The sequence below is a fragment of the Mesoplodon densirostris genome, chromosome 2, assembly GCF_025265405.1.
Source record: "Mesoplodon densirostris isolate mMesDen1 chromosome 2, mMesDen1 primary haplotype, whole genome shotgun sequence".
Taxonomy (NCBI): Eukaryota; Metazoa; Chordata; class Mammalia; order Artiodactyla; family Ziphiidae; genus Mesoplodon; species Mesoplodon densirostris.
Genome location: NC_082662.1, coordinates 9,831,583 through 9,845,455, shown reverse-complemented (window position 1 = coordinate 9,845,455; position 13,873 = coordinate 9,831,583). Strand labels below are relative to the sequence as shown.

General features: G+C 53.5%; 1 protein-coding gene across 1 annotated transcript in view; it reads left to right on the top strand.

Moving 5' to 3' along the window:
* Window positions 1-8,475, top strand: part of DHRS3 (dehydrogenase/reductase 3) — a 40,209-nt gene extending 31,734 nt beyond the window's left edge. Inside the window, exons 3-6 of the mRNA XM_060079872.1 lie at window positions 156-275; window positions 636-874; window positions 5,552-5,677; window positions 8,391-8,475. Coding sequence (XP_059935855.1) covers window positions 156-275; window positions 636-874; window positions 5,552-5,677; window positions 8,391-8,475 — 570 coding nt within the window. The remainder of the gene's footprint in view (window positions 1-155; window positions 276-635; window positions 875-5,551; window positions 5,678-8,390) is intronic.
* The last annotated feature ends 5,398 nt before the right edge of the window (window positions 8,476-13,873 follow it).

Sequence of the window (13,873 nt, the reverse complement as noted above, 5' to 3'; positions counted from 1 at the left end):
AGACCGACCCTGGCATGGTTATTAGCACCATCTTACAAATCAAGACTGATGCTCAGAGAGGTGATGTGACTTCCCAAGACCAGGTCCCTCCTCTCCAAGTGCAGGCCACTGGGGCTGCCCGCCCTAACGGCCCCTTGACCCCCTCTTGCCCACAGGTGGGCGACATCACCATCCTGGTGAACAACGCCGCTGTGGTCCATGGGAAGAGCCTGATGGACAGTGACGATGATGCCCTTCTCAAGTCCCAGCACATCAACACCCTGGGCCAGTTCTGGGTAAGTTTATCCTGAGCCTGAGCCAGCCCTGGGCATGTCAGTGACATGTTCCTTCCCTCCAGGGATCCTGGGAGCTGTAGGGGAGTGGGGAGAGGCTCACCAGGGCTTGGGCTCAGGCCAGGGGGGATGTCCTAGGATAGGGTGACCGGACAAGGCGAATGACCGGCTGCCCCAGGAGGCATCTGGACTTTCTGAAATGTGGGGCTCAGTGCCCTTGGCCTGCACACCTCCCGTCCCAGGAAAGCCTGGTCGCTGGTGTAGTGTGTTGTGTCCAGGCTGGTCTGTTCTCCCTGAGGGGGGTGGTAGAAGGGCTGTTGGAAGCTGTGGCTGCTGCACACTGACCTCCCCACCCACCCTTAGACCACCAAGGCCTTCTTGCCACGGATGCTGGAGCTGCAGAACGGCCACATCGTGTGTCTCAACTCCGTGCTGGCGCTCTCTGCCATCCCCGGCGCCATCGACTACTGCACATCCAAAGCCTCAGCCTTCGCCTTCATGGAGAGCCTGACCCTGGGGCTGCTGGACTGTCCCGGCGTCAGTGCCACCACCGTGCTGCCTTTCCACACCAGTACCGAGATGTTCCAGGGCATGAGGGTCAGGTCAGTGGCAGGGGACCCCCTCTCCGAGCCAAGTCCCTCCAGCAGATCGGATCAGGGGAAAGACTCATTACCCACACACAGAGAGCCAAAATCTTAAGATAACCCAGAACCCTTTATCTCTGGCTTTTTGGTCTCGTACCTGATTCTCCATCTGCAGGGCAGTGGGGTTCTATAGTGGTTTAGGGTCCTGCTTCGCAGGTCAGGGGGCTTGTACAGAGTTCCCATACTAAATGCATGCGATGGAATACTACCCAACTATAAAAAGGGAACCAAGTATTGGTAAATGAACAATATGGATGAATCTCAAATGTTGAGAGAAAGAAACCAGAGACATAAAAGTGCATTCTGCATGATTCCATTTGTCTGAAGTTCTACAACAGGCAAAACTGGACCGAGGTGATAGAAATCAGAACAGTGGCCACCCCAAGAGGAGTGGGGACATAGCCTGGCAGAGAGCACCAGGAAACCTTCTAGGCTTTTAGAAATGTTCTCTCTCCTTTTTTTTTACTTGCGGTACGCGGGCCTCTCACTGTTGTGGCCTCTCCCATTGCGGAGCACAGGCTCCGGACGCGCAGGCTCAGCGGCCCTGGCTCACGGGCCCAGCCGCTCCACGGCATGTGGGATCCTCCCGGACCGGGGCACGAACCCGTGTCCCCTGCATCATCAGGTGGACTCTCAACCACTGCACCACCAGGGAAGCCCTGTTCTCTCTTCTTGATTTGAGTGGGGGTTACACAGGTAAAAATTGATCATGCCGGACACAAGATTTATGCCTTTTATTGTATGCAAATTATAGCTCAGTTTAAAGAAATACTGAAGCCCACCCACCCCTCCTCCAGACCACTTAAATCAACGGGAATGGGAACCACTGGTTTAGAGCTTGTGCTTTGGAGCCAGGCCCCTGGGGTGTGTGTGACCTTGAGCCCGATTAGTTCCCACTTCTGCCTCTGATTCTAATCTGTAGAATGGGATGATGGGAATGTCTACCCTTAGGGTTCTGTGATAGGGATAAAATGGTGTCTAGCATGCAACACCGTATGTGCTACATAGTAAGTGCCCTGTAAATGGTGCTATGATGATGTGCGCTCGTGAAGGGGCATAGGTTATAGATAAATGAAAATATGGCATCATCCAAAAAACTATTTTCCTTGTTTTTTGCAATGCAACATATGATAATTTTGCTTTCTAAATGATATGCATCAGCTTCTTCCAAACATGAGGATAGCATGGAAGTGTCATTGTGAGAGTTTCCTGAGAGAGTGGAAGGCATGTAGCATAGTGCATCCGGGTGGGAATCACTCAGAACACCTTAGTGATTATCACTGAGTCTGGTTTTGCTATCAAGAATCAAAACACCTGCTTTTGCAGACACAGATATGGAGAACAGACTTGTGGTTGCCAAGGGGGAGGCGGGGCAGGGGAGGGAAGGAATGGGAGGTTGGGATTAGCAGATGCAAACTATTATATATAAGATGGATAAACAACAAGGTCCTACTGTATAGCACAGGGAACTATATTCAGTATCCTGTGACAAACCATAATGGAAAAGAATATATATATATGTGTGTGTGTGTGTGTGTGTGTGTGTGTGTGTGTGTGTGCATATGTATAACTGAGTCACTTAGCTGTACAGCAGAAATTCACACAATATTGTAAATCAACTATACTTCAATAAAATTAAAAAAAAAAAAAACAACTCCCTGTTTGGAATCACACCTCAGCTACTGAATGGTGGCAAAATCTTGAACCAGTTTTGTTACCACTCCGAGCTTTACTTTGCTCATCTGTCAAACAGTGAAAATAATACTTACCTCATAGGATCATTGAGAGAATCAGAAATAACACATGTAACGTATCTAGTGCAAAGCCCAGGGCATATGAGATGCTCAGTAACGAACTGCTGCTCTTATTATTTTTACTAACAATAAACATCTTCATAAGTGCATAAGTTATAAATCTTCCTAGCAGACTTCAGTCATCACAGATGTATATATTTCCACCTGACTTATATGTAAATTATCATAGGTGCTGAATTTAGAGGAGGCTGGATTAATGACTATTAATGTTCCATGTTGGTTTTTTCCCCCCATGATGTCTTGGTTTGGTTTCTTTTCATCTGGGTATACAGGAAGTGCTCAAACAATGCATATTGGATGGAAGTGCCACAGTGGCGACCCATGGTTCTAATTGGGTGCCCTGAAGTGGGCAGGACATTCACAGACCTTGCATCCCTGTGCCTCTTTCGCCTTCTGGCATAGTTTCCTCTCCATCACTTTAAGAAGGAAATCCAAGGCCTCCCCCAGATCATTTTCCCACAGTGACTCAGAATGTGGGCCCAAGCTGTGGGGGCCTAATCCCAGCTCTGTGTGACCTTGGGCAAATTACTTCGCTTTCCTGTGCCTCGGTTTCCTTGTCTGTAAGAAGGGATTGATAATGGTACCCTGGCGTCACAGGCTAGATGAGCTCCTGTGCGTGAATCAACTAGCCAGCTGGCAAGTAGTAAGCACTAGGTGAAGGTTAGTTACCTGTGGATTGCAGGTGAGCCCCGAGGGCTTGGGAGAAGAGCAGTAAAATGTTGATTGGTACCTAACCAACTCCCATTTCTTGAAAGAAGAAGAAAGGAAGGAAGGAAGAAAGAAAGGAAGGAAGGAAGGAAGGACGGAAGGGAGAGAGAGAGAGAGAAAGAAAGAGAGAAAGAAAGCAAGCAAGCAAGCAAGCAAGCAAGCAAAGCATTGGCTTCCTCTCCAACCATGCTTAGCAGCTTCCCAGGGTTGAGGGTGGGAGACACGTTTAGGGCAAAACTGATGGGTTTTCTGGCAAGATGGACATATAGGTGGGTGCTGTTGTTTGTAAATTGCTCTTTACTGATCTTCTTTATGTTCCAGCCACACCAGACACTTTACAAACGCTTCTGCGTTTGACTCTCCACAACCCTGCGAGAGCTCTTATCCCCATTTCTCAGATGAGGAAAGTGAGGCTCTGAGAAGCAAAGTTACTCGCCCAAGACGACACAGATAGAAGTTGGCTGAGCATGCTCTTTCAAGGGGTTTGTGCAGCCTCCATGGGAGTTCGTAGCTCTGCCGGTTCCCCGGGTACCCATCCCACACACCACGGAGGGAAAAGAGAAAGCCCCACCAGCGAGCTTGTGTGAGGCATCCCCTCTGTCAGGTTCTCCCGCAGGGATCTTACCAGGAAGAGCCCCCTGAGCCCACGGAGCTTGGTCTGTCCATCCTGTCTTCCCGTCCCCCCAGCAGCAGCACTGGCCCAAGTGGGGGCTGGAAACCCACACTGTCCACCGTGTCTGTGGGGCTCCAGCGTCATGAGCCGTCTCACGCGTCCATCTCCACAGGACCCTGAGGCCGGCCCTTCCAGGGTCGTGGGCATCCTGGCAGCCCGTCCTGATGGCAAAGGAAGCCAAGGGTTGGGGGCGAGCTCCGTGGACTCTCTGAGGCCAGCCAAGCCCGTGCTGGGGGCCCAGGAGTTGCCTTTTTCTCAGGGTGACATCATCCCCAGGTGACTTATCACCCTCCGTCCTCCTGGTGCCGGAGCAGCTCACCAGCCCTCTGTGGGACTGAGGTCAGAGTCAGCAGCATCAGTCCTGCACCTATAGGCCCAGGAGCGGTGGGACAAGCAGCGAGCAAAGGACAGGGGAGAGAGAGCACGGGCCTGGGGCTCCTGCGGGCCTGGGTTGAATCCCCAGTCCCCACCACCTCCCCAGAGCCTCGGCTTCCTTCTCTGGCAGTTGGAGCAAATGATGCCTGTTGATCACTCAGCACAGGCCTGGCGCTTAGGGAGCATCATCCCTGTACGGGTCTCAGGTCAGATGTCTCTGAACAGGCATGAGAAACCCCTGATGTTTGCGTACTCAGCCATTCATTCATTTATCAACCCCATGGAAACGCCCTGTAGATGTTTGAATGAATCCGTGAGTGTATCCATGAATCAGGGAATGAGTGAGTACACCAGCAAGTGGTAGGGGAATGCCACATCGTTCAGCGTGTACCCACTCAGCAGGCATTTACTGAGCACCTACTATATCCCAGACACTGCACACAGGGCATACAGCAGGGAGCAAGACCCACCAGACTTCTGCCCTTGGGGAACTCCCAGGCTGATGGGGGAGACAGGCCATTCACAGGAAACAAGCGGACAGGCAAGGCCACTCTCGATTCAGTCAAGGCACTTAGCAGGGGGCCGAGATTAGAGGCCACTCTGAGTGGACGGGAGGAAGGAGCCAGGCTGATGGGACAGCTGAGATGGGAAAGATCTTAAGTGACAGGGTTGGCCAGGATCGCTGGGGCAGGGTGAGAAGGAGGAAAGGTGAGGCCCAGCGTGGGTAGGACTGAAAGCAGAGCGAGGGGCCCCGGGAGGGCTTTAGCGGGGCAGGACGGGATGTGAGTGAGGCTTGGGGGAGCCCTCTGCAGTGCTCTGAGGATGGGTCCCAGGTGGATGGGTGGGCTAGAAGCCCTCAGTTCTCAAGGGGAGTCTCACTGGGAGGAGTGAGAAGACGAGGAACTCCTGACACATCCCAGGCGGCAGGGAGAGCGTTCCAAACAGGTCTCAGGTCTCCCACACAGGCCAAGCCAAAGGGATGACCCTGACATGTTAGCCACAGGGGTTTTCAGCAGAAGCGCTCGCTTCTCAGGGGAAACCCACGCTGTCTTTTCCTGCCTGCAGGTTCCCCAACCTCTTCCCGCCCCTGAAGCCGGAGACCGTGGCCCGGAGGACGGTGGAAGCCGTGCAGCTCAATCAGGCCCTCCTCCTCCTCCCGTGGACGATGCACGCCCTCATTATCTTGAAAAGGTATGGGGCTGGGGGAGGAAGCTCTGGGTCAGGCTCATGCTGGCCATTTCCCCTTCTCCCCGTGGACCCTGGTGGGGAAGAGGCCTCAGGCAAGAGAAAGTACCCAGGTGATTGATTAGTCATGTCTGCCTGCTGTGGGCGTGAAAATGAGAGCAGTGGCCTGTGTGCCATGGATATACTATCCTTACTAAAGAGTGGCGGTTCTCAGATTTGTTGGTCTCAAGAACCCTTTACAATCTTAAAAATTATTGGAGAACCCAAAGTGCTTTTATCTATGTGAGTTGTATCTATTGTATTAGAAATTAAAACTGAGAAAATATTTTATGGGATTTATACATTTATTCATTTATATATAGCAAGAAAAAATCCATTCAGTGTTAACATAAATGATATTTTTGTGAAAAGTAAATGTATTTTCCAAAAAAAAAATGTAGTAAGAAGAATGGCATTATTTTATATTTTTGCAAAGCTCTTTATTATCTGAATTAATTGTAGACAAATGGATGCTCATATCTGCTTCTGATTTTAATCTGTTGATGTCACATGTCATGTAGCCTCTGGAAAACTCTACACTCATGAGAGAATGAGACTTCAAAAGTCAAATCCTATCTCAGTAATATAATAAAAATAGTTTGACCTCGCAGACAGACCCCCTGAAGAGATCTCAGGTACCCCCAAGGGTTCCTGGGCCACACTCTGAGAACTGCTATTCTAGAGACTAAATCTTGGCCCTAGCCTTCAGGAAGTTCAATCTAATAGGGAAGACTGGTGGTCCAGTGGTTAAGGCTCTGTGCTTCAGCTGCAGGGGGCATGGGTTCAATCCCTGGTTGGGGAACTAGGATCCCACATGCCGTGTGGCACGGCCAAAAATAAAATAAAATAGAATAAAAATTTTTAATGAACATCAATTAATGGGGAAGACAGGGATTTCGTTGTCAAAGGCTCAGGATTCACAGAAACATCCCTGGTGGGATTTACCAGGGCAGACCACCTTGGGGGGTAGGCTTTACAGAGGAGACCATCTTCCTCCAAAATTTGCCCAGCATCACATTCCCTAGAACTTTCCAGACTCTAGGCAACAAACCATTCCCATCCCACTCCCACACTGAAGGGGCCATTGCAGGTGCCCCACTAAACACTGTTTTCATGGGCCTCTCATGCTGCAGAGAGAGCTGTGACCCTGGAGCCCGAGTGATCGTGGACTCTTGGCTCCCCTGGGCCCCCAAGCCCCAGCTGACTGAACCCCTCTGGCCTGAAAGGCCTTTTCAGGAGGTGAAGCACCCAAGTGCCTTTATCGGATGTCAAGCCCCAGGAAACCAGGTTCCCCTCTGGCTGCTGTGGACACAGTGGGCATCTGAGGAGCCACTCTAACTGCAGGCAAGAAACCTCAGGACCCGGGAACACATCAGTCCATCCCCTGTCCTCCAAACTCAAAGCCCCTTCAGTGACACAGAGTAGGGGACTCCGGGCATTCAGTTCACACCTCAGCCTCCCTCAGTCCATCCTGACTGTTGCTTTGAGATGCTACTTGGCCGCCTCTGTGAGCCTTGGAGAGCAGGGACTTGGATCCTCACCGAAGCCAAGCTGATCGTCCACCTCAAGGAGCTTCTTAGAAGCTTTTGGGGACATTCTAGAAAAAAGCTAGTTTGTCTAGAACACCTCAGCACTCTCCAAGTAAGCACCCAGCCTACGATTTTCTGTTCTATCCCCCACTACTTTTCCACAAGAAGCAGAGGCCAGCCCCTCCCCATTCCCTGCACTGCACCCCCTTTTACTTTCCTCAAGAGAAATCTTCACAGGCTCAACTCTATTTGCCACCACCCCCAGGCAGCCTTCCAGATTGCTCCAGCTGGAAGTGAGGCTTTCCCATGTTGCAGCTAGAATGGGCCAGGGCCCTTCAATTTCATTCAACAGAGGAACTGAGGGCATCTCTATACTGGGCCCTGTGCTAAGTGCCAGGATCGGAGATGAAATATCTACCACAGAGGCACCCATGGGCTTGACAAGTAAACAGCAAGCACAACTCCGGGGGGTTGTTGGGGAAGCATAGAGCTATGGGGAGCCCCAGGAAAGGCCTAGGGGTGAGTCTGGGAAGTTTCCTACAAGAAGCAAGAAATTGTGTCATGCTGAAGAACAAGGCCTGAAGGTATATGCAGGTGTTTTGCTATCTGGAGGGACATAAAGGGTGAGAAGTAAAACCTGAGGTCCCAGCTGTAGGAAAACATCACTATGCAGTGGACCAAACTGGGCTGAGAATCTTGAGATGGCAGAGAGGACAGGTTTTGGTATCAACTGTATCATGTGCACAGTGTGGCTGCTTAATAAATAATACAGGGAAAAAAAAAGAGGAGGTGACACCCAGTACCTAACTCCTCAGCCCCACACAGTAAATATTTGTTGAATACGTGGCATTTGGAGTTAATTGATCTCTGAGATACGTATGGGTCCTAAAATGCTAAGAGTGTGGCTTTGGAAGTCTGTAACACCCACCCTTTACCTTGTAAATAACTATTTACCTACTTACTTGAAAGCCCTTCCTCCATGGAGGGGTGGGTAGTGGTGGCTTGTCGGGGGAGCTGGTGTATGTTGGAGAGAGGGGTGGGGAGAGCTTATGGGAACCATCACTTTATTACAACCTCTTGTGTGGCTACCAGTGACCTGGCCACTGGTCTCCCCACTAACCATCTTCTCTTTTCCCTCCCCACTCCACCAGCATACTCCCACAGGCTGCCCTCGAGGAGATCCACAAATTCTCAGGAACCTACACCTGCATGAACACTTTCAAAGGGCGAACATAAAGGCAGGACGCAGAGACAGGCTCAAAAGCCACAGAACCTGAGGGGGCGTGGGCACCTGGGCACACACCCATGTGACTGTCCCTTGACACACTTCTGCTGGATGAGCAGGACTGCTCCTCTCCTGGGGAGGAATCTGGCTCTGCCCCCCAGGCCAGCCCCAGGACCTTTGCACAGGACTGATGGGTGTAACTCTGACCCCCGTGGGGAGGCAAGAAACCAGCCAGCAGCTGCCTTGACACTTTTGTACATTTCTGATTCTGTAGAGTTTATCGTTAAATTGCTTCTCAAGTCTAACCAGCCTCGGCAATGTGCATAGACTATTTCCGGGAGGGTCTGTGCCCACACGCTCCTCCTTCCCCTCCAAAATCCACTCATCCTCAGCTTGTGCAAACTGGTTGAACGGCAGGAATACAAAATAAAGAGAGATGGCTTTTGCGAATTCCTTTGTTGAAATCCTTAACCTCTGGTCCTTAGTGGGCAGTGGGGAAGGGGCCAGACCCAACCACAACACCCCATCCTTTGAGAGAGAATTGGTCTGCTCAGGGGCTCCAGCTGCCTCAAGAAGGAGGCAGAGATCGGGAGAGAAACTGGAGCCCAGGCCTGGGGGTACATGGCTCCTTGTCAGCTCTGCCAGGCTCCGCCTGTTGGCCCCACCCAACAGCCATAGGTTGGGGGGGCACTTTGCCTTCCTACATCCCTGGTAGGACCATAGTGACCTAGTCTTCAGAGACCAGCTCTCTGTCCTTCCACAGCCCCACCAGCCACCAGGCCACCAACTCAGCAGAGCAGAACCAGGCTTTATCGAGCCCCTACTGTCTACCTACCATGTGCTGGGAGCTGAGAGGGGAATGTTGCTGAGAAGCCCAAATTCAGAAGACCACCAGCACAACAAGGCCAGTGCTAAGGGGGTGCTATGGGCCCCTGGGCCAGATTTGATTGCAGTGGGTAGAAGTGAAATAGCAAAGGAGAGGGAGGTCTGGAATGGCAGAGGGTATTAACGTGGGCTCAGTCAATGGAGAAAAATGACAGCCAGGGAGATGGGGGAAGAGATGCCCCAGCGTTCCTCTGGTGTGCATTCTCTCCTGCTGCAGCAAGCTTAATAAACCTGACCTTGGGCCGGGGGACAGGTGGACAATGGAATCTCATCTAAGGCGCCTCCATCCACACAGCTCTTGCAGGTGGGTGGTGGGGTGGGGGAGGGGAGCAGGCAGTGGTTCCAGGAGATGATGGAGAAGACCACAGGCACGAATTCAATGGAGAAGCTTGCTGGAGCGTTGCACCTTCGCACAACTCACACGAGAGGAAGAGTAGGCTTGCAGCTCAGCTGGTCGTCAGTCTGGTCTGTGTGCAGAGATGCCAAGTCACGACCACATCCACTGTTTATTGAGCACCTACTGAGTAGCTGCCAAGCCCTGAAGCTTAACATCTTAACTGTTGTTTATCCACTGCGCCCAGGAGCAGCGGAAGACAAAAGTCAGCTCTCGGGAACTCCTTTAAAGACTTCCAAGAGCTACAATGTGTATCAGACAAAATATGACCCCCACGTGTCCATGGCTTCCAACAACGGAGCTTGTGTTACCATTGCCACCTGTCCTTGGAGGGTGGCTGCAGCTCTGCTCTGTGTCCTCTTCACTCTAGGGCCCCGGCTGACAGAGGAGCCTCCATCTGGAATGATGTCATCTTGGGGCAGAAATAGACACACCTGGGAACCCGTGCGCTGGCTCTGAAATTTTCTCCCTGGAAACAACGTGCATCACTTCTGCTCACATTCCATTGGCCAGAGCAGGTTATGTAATCAAGCACTCCAAGGATGTCACTGGACATACAATCCCCCTGGAGGAGTGGTCAGTAATTTTGAGCTATCATGCAATCTGCCACACCGTGGAAGGAGCTGTCCATAGGAATAGAAGGGAAAATGGAAAGGTAGGCAGAGGATGGAAGAGGCAGACAGATACTGCGCTGGGATGCGGTGGCCTCCAGGTGGTACACACCAGGTTCTGAGCAGAGCCCCAAAGAGGCATTGACCTTTCAGGGGGTTGGTATTAGAAAGACCACTTCAGAGGTGAGAAAAACAGGCTCAGAGCAGGGAAATTGTACGCCCAAGCTTGTAGGGCTTGTGAGCACGGGAGTCCGAATTTGAACCCCGCTCTCCCTGACCCCCTCACTTACTGTGGCAAGTGATGGGGATGCCAAGCCAGGACTCGTCACTTTCATTTTGGTCCTTGAGGGTATGTGTCATCAAAGTGTGTGGAGTGGGGGGGCAAGCTCCTGAAGGGGTCCAGCCCGTGGAGGTTAGGCCCGCAAGGGCCACACCCGCACCATCACCCCACTTTGGCGTGTGGACACAATGTGGGTGGGTCCACTGGACATGGCCTTCCCCACTGCTGTCCTGGCACCACCGGCCAGGTGCCTGTCACTGGCTGTCACAGGAGATAAGTTAGGGGCGGCACATCTCAGTGGTCAGGGATAGATGAGGAAGGACGGGGGTTCTGTGTGCTGAGCCCCGACTTTTCTGGCCATCCTTGAGAGGCGGCCCATTTCCGTGCTCACAGGCTGGCTCATAGCCTTTTGGAGAGGATTTGACTTTTGAGGCTTCCGTGAAACCGGGCACTTGGCCTGCAGTCCCGGAATGCAGTGAGGACCCCAGGGGTCTGAGTGGATCTGGAAGCAATGAGACCCAGCCAGCCCTCCCCAGGGCCCACTGAGAACAGAATCGCTGTCTTGGCTTCAGGGGGACCTCGTGTCTTCCCAGAGCCCCAAGGGCCTCTCCTGACAGCTGGGCAGGGCCTGGTCCCTCCCTACCCCCTCCCTCTCCGCTGGGATACTTTCAGTCTTTTTCTGGATCTTTTCCCAGAGGAACCAGGGAAAAAGCCTTGGGCAGGTTCCCAGGAGGCCGCGTCCTGCTCCATCCGCCGATGGTTCAGCCACTTGGGGAGTCTTGAGAGTTAAAGCAAAGAGCTAATTCTGTCCTTTAGCTTGGCGTCCCTTAGCTTAGCCAAGCAAAGGAGAGTGACAAGCAATGAACTCCGGCTCCTTGAAACCCCCGAGGTGCAGAATGGCGTGTGCCAACCCTACAAAGAAGAACTGGGCCCTGGGAGATGACCCAGTTGCCCCGCCTGGGGCTCATCCCCATATCTCCAAAGGGAACCAGATTGGGAGTGGGCAGGGGGAGGCGCCAGACCCGAGCGCATCCTGGCATGGTTCCAGGGGACCAGGCTCTCTGGCCCGGTAAGTGGTCCGGAGTGGAGTCCTGTGGCCACTGTCCTGTTCCCAGGGCCAGAAGGCTTGGAAAGTGGACTCCCTTCTCCTCAGGCCAAACGGGTGGTCGGGAGGGACCTGACTGCAGGGCTCAGCCCATCCCCCCCAAGGGCCCTTCTGATGGGACAGCCAGCCCATGCCCCTAGGGACAGCCCAGTTTGATGGCGGACAAAAAAAGAACTAGGTCACAAACATACAAATTCTGCAGCCCAAGTGCCGAGCAGCATGGAGGGACGAGAACAGTCGCAGGAGGGGATGGGCATGGGGGTCATTGAAGGGTGGGTGGGGCCCTCCTACCGCACATCTGGGATTGCTTCTGAGGAATCTTCTCCAACTTTCCGGAAAGGCCTTTCAAACGGGGCGGGGTGAGGGGGGGTGGTGGGCGTCATTAATAAGAGCCCTGGGCTTCCCTGGTGGCGCAGTGGTTGAGAGTCCGCCTGCCGATGCAGAGGACACAGGTTCGTGCCCCGGTCCGGGAAGATCCCACATGCCGTGGAGCGGCTGGGCCCGTGAGCCATGGCCGCTGAGCTTGCGCGTCCGGAGCCTGTGCTCCGCAACGGCAGAGGCCACAACAGTGAGAGGCCCGCGTACCGCAAAAAAAATAAAAATAAAAAAATAAGAACCCAGAGGTCTATGTGAAGAGAAGATCTTACACAGACAGCCCTCCCCTCAGGCGAAGCCAGGAGGTGACAATGTCCCTCGACACAGAAGGAAGGCCTGGAACAGCTCATGGGCACCCCGGTCGCTCTGCACCTTAGACTGGGGCTGTTAGACGGAGATTCCACTGATTAACATTCCTTAACACACTTCTCTTCATAAACTGAGGGCCACCTGCTATGGACCAGAGCCGGGGCCTGGGGGCCCCTGCCCCTCAGCCGTGCAGGGTCCAGCTGTGCCCCCCTCACCCCTCATGGCCCCCCTGAGGCTCTCAGCTTCCAGCAAAGCAGCAGACCCCTGGGTCCCAGCTTCTCCCAGCCCACCAGGAGGCCAAGAGGCTCGCCAAGAGGTGGGAGGACAGGTATCTGGGGAGAGAAATCCAGACTCTGAAGTCCCACTGGCTCTGTGCCCTCCTGTGTGTGACGTCGCCTTTCCTACCTGCAGCGTGGACCAGACGTCCCTGCCCTCCTGCATGCTGGGCTGGGAAACTCAAGGGGATGACGTGGTGCTGGCGGCTCCCATGGCTCCCCGCCGGGACCTTGCTGCCCCTAGGATTCTTGGGGCCGCCAGCTTGGCCTGGCCTGTGATAGCAGCACCCTTCAATGCTTGGCTGGCTCCCTTGTGGTTAGACTGGGAGGAGACGGTGGCTCAGAAGACCCCAACTTGGGCAGTGGGGGCAGGGGCTGGGGAGGGCCGAGCAAAGGGGCCCGAGGGGGCGGGGGAGGAGGTGCTCCCTGGGGAACAGGAGCTGCTGTCTTCCTGCACACAGGGTGCAGGGGTGGGAACACTGCTCTGGCACCTCCCATCATTGCTGGCTCTGGGCAGGGCCTTTGCCCCCACATCCCTCAGTGGCTCGGGAAGAAAATAAACACAGAAGTCCCCCCAGGCACGGCTGGGAGTTGCAGGATGGCCATTGCCCCGCTGGGAAGCTGCTCTGGGCAGGCGGATCCCCTCGGGTGGATGGCAGGCCTCGGAGGCACAGCCCTCAAAGAGCCACCCGCCCAGACTGGCTGGAGGGAAAGCAGCCGGTCCTCGGCAGTATGACCTGGGGGGCCACTGAATTCTCTGGACTGGAGCAGCTGTGATGGAGTATTTCTACAGGGCCTTGAGGCCAGGTGTCAGGGGGCTAAGGTTACCAGGTCCAGTCCAGGATGATCAGGCCCAGGGCCCCTGTCCAGTTCAGGACACACAGGCCGGCCTCCGGGAGCCCCCGGGGCTCTGCACGGGCCCCCCATTCCCGCCTGCCAGCCTCAGATGTCACCTCTGGTAGACGCCCCACGTGCCCACCGTGGCCTGGTTTGCTCCATCTCAGCCTTCACTTGTTTCCTTCATCACCCATCTCACCATTTGCCATTATTATTATTTTTATATATAACAGCTTTATTAAGATATAATTCACATACCACACAATACACCCATTGAAAGCGTACAATTCAGTGGCGCTTAGTGTACTCACAGGGTTGTGCAACTGTCGCCACAGATT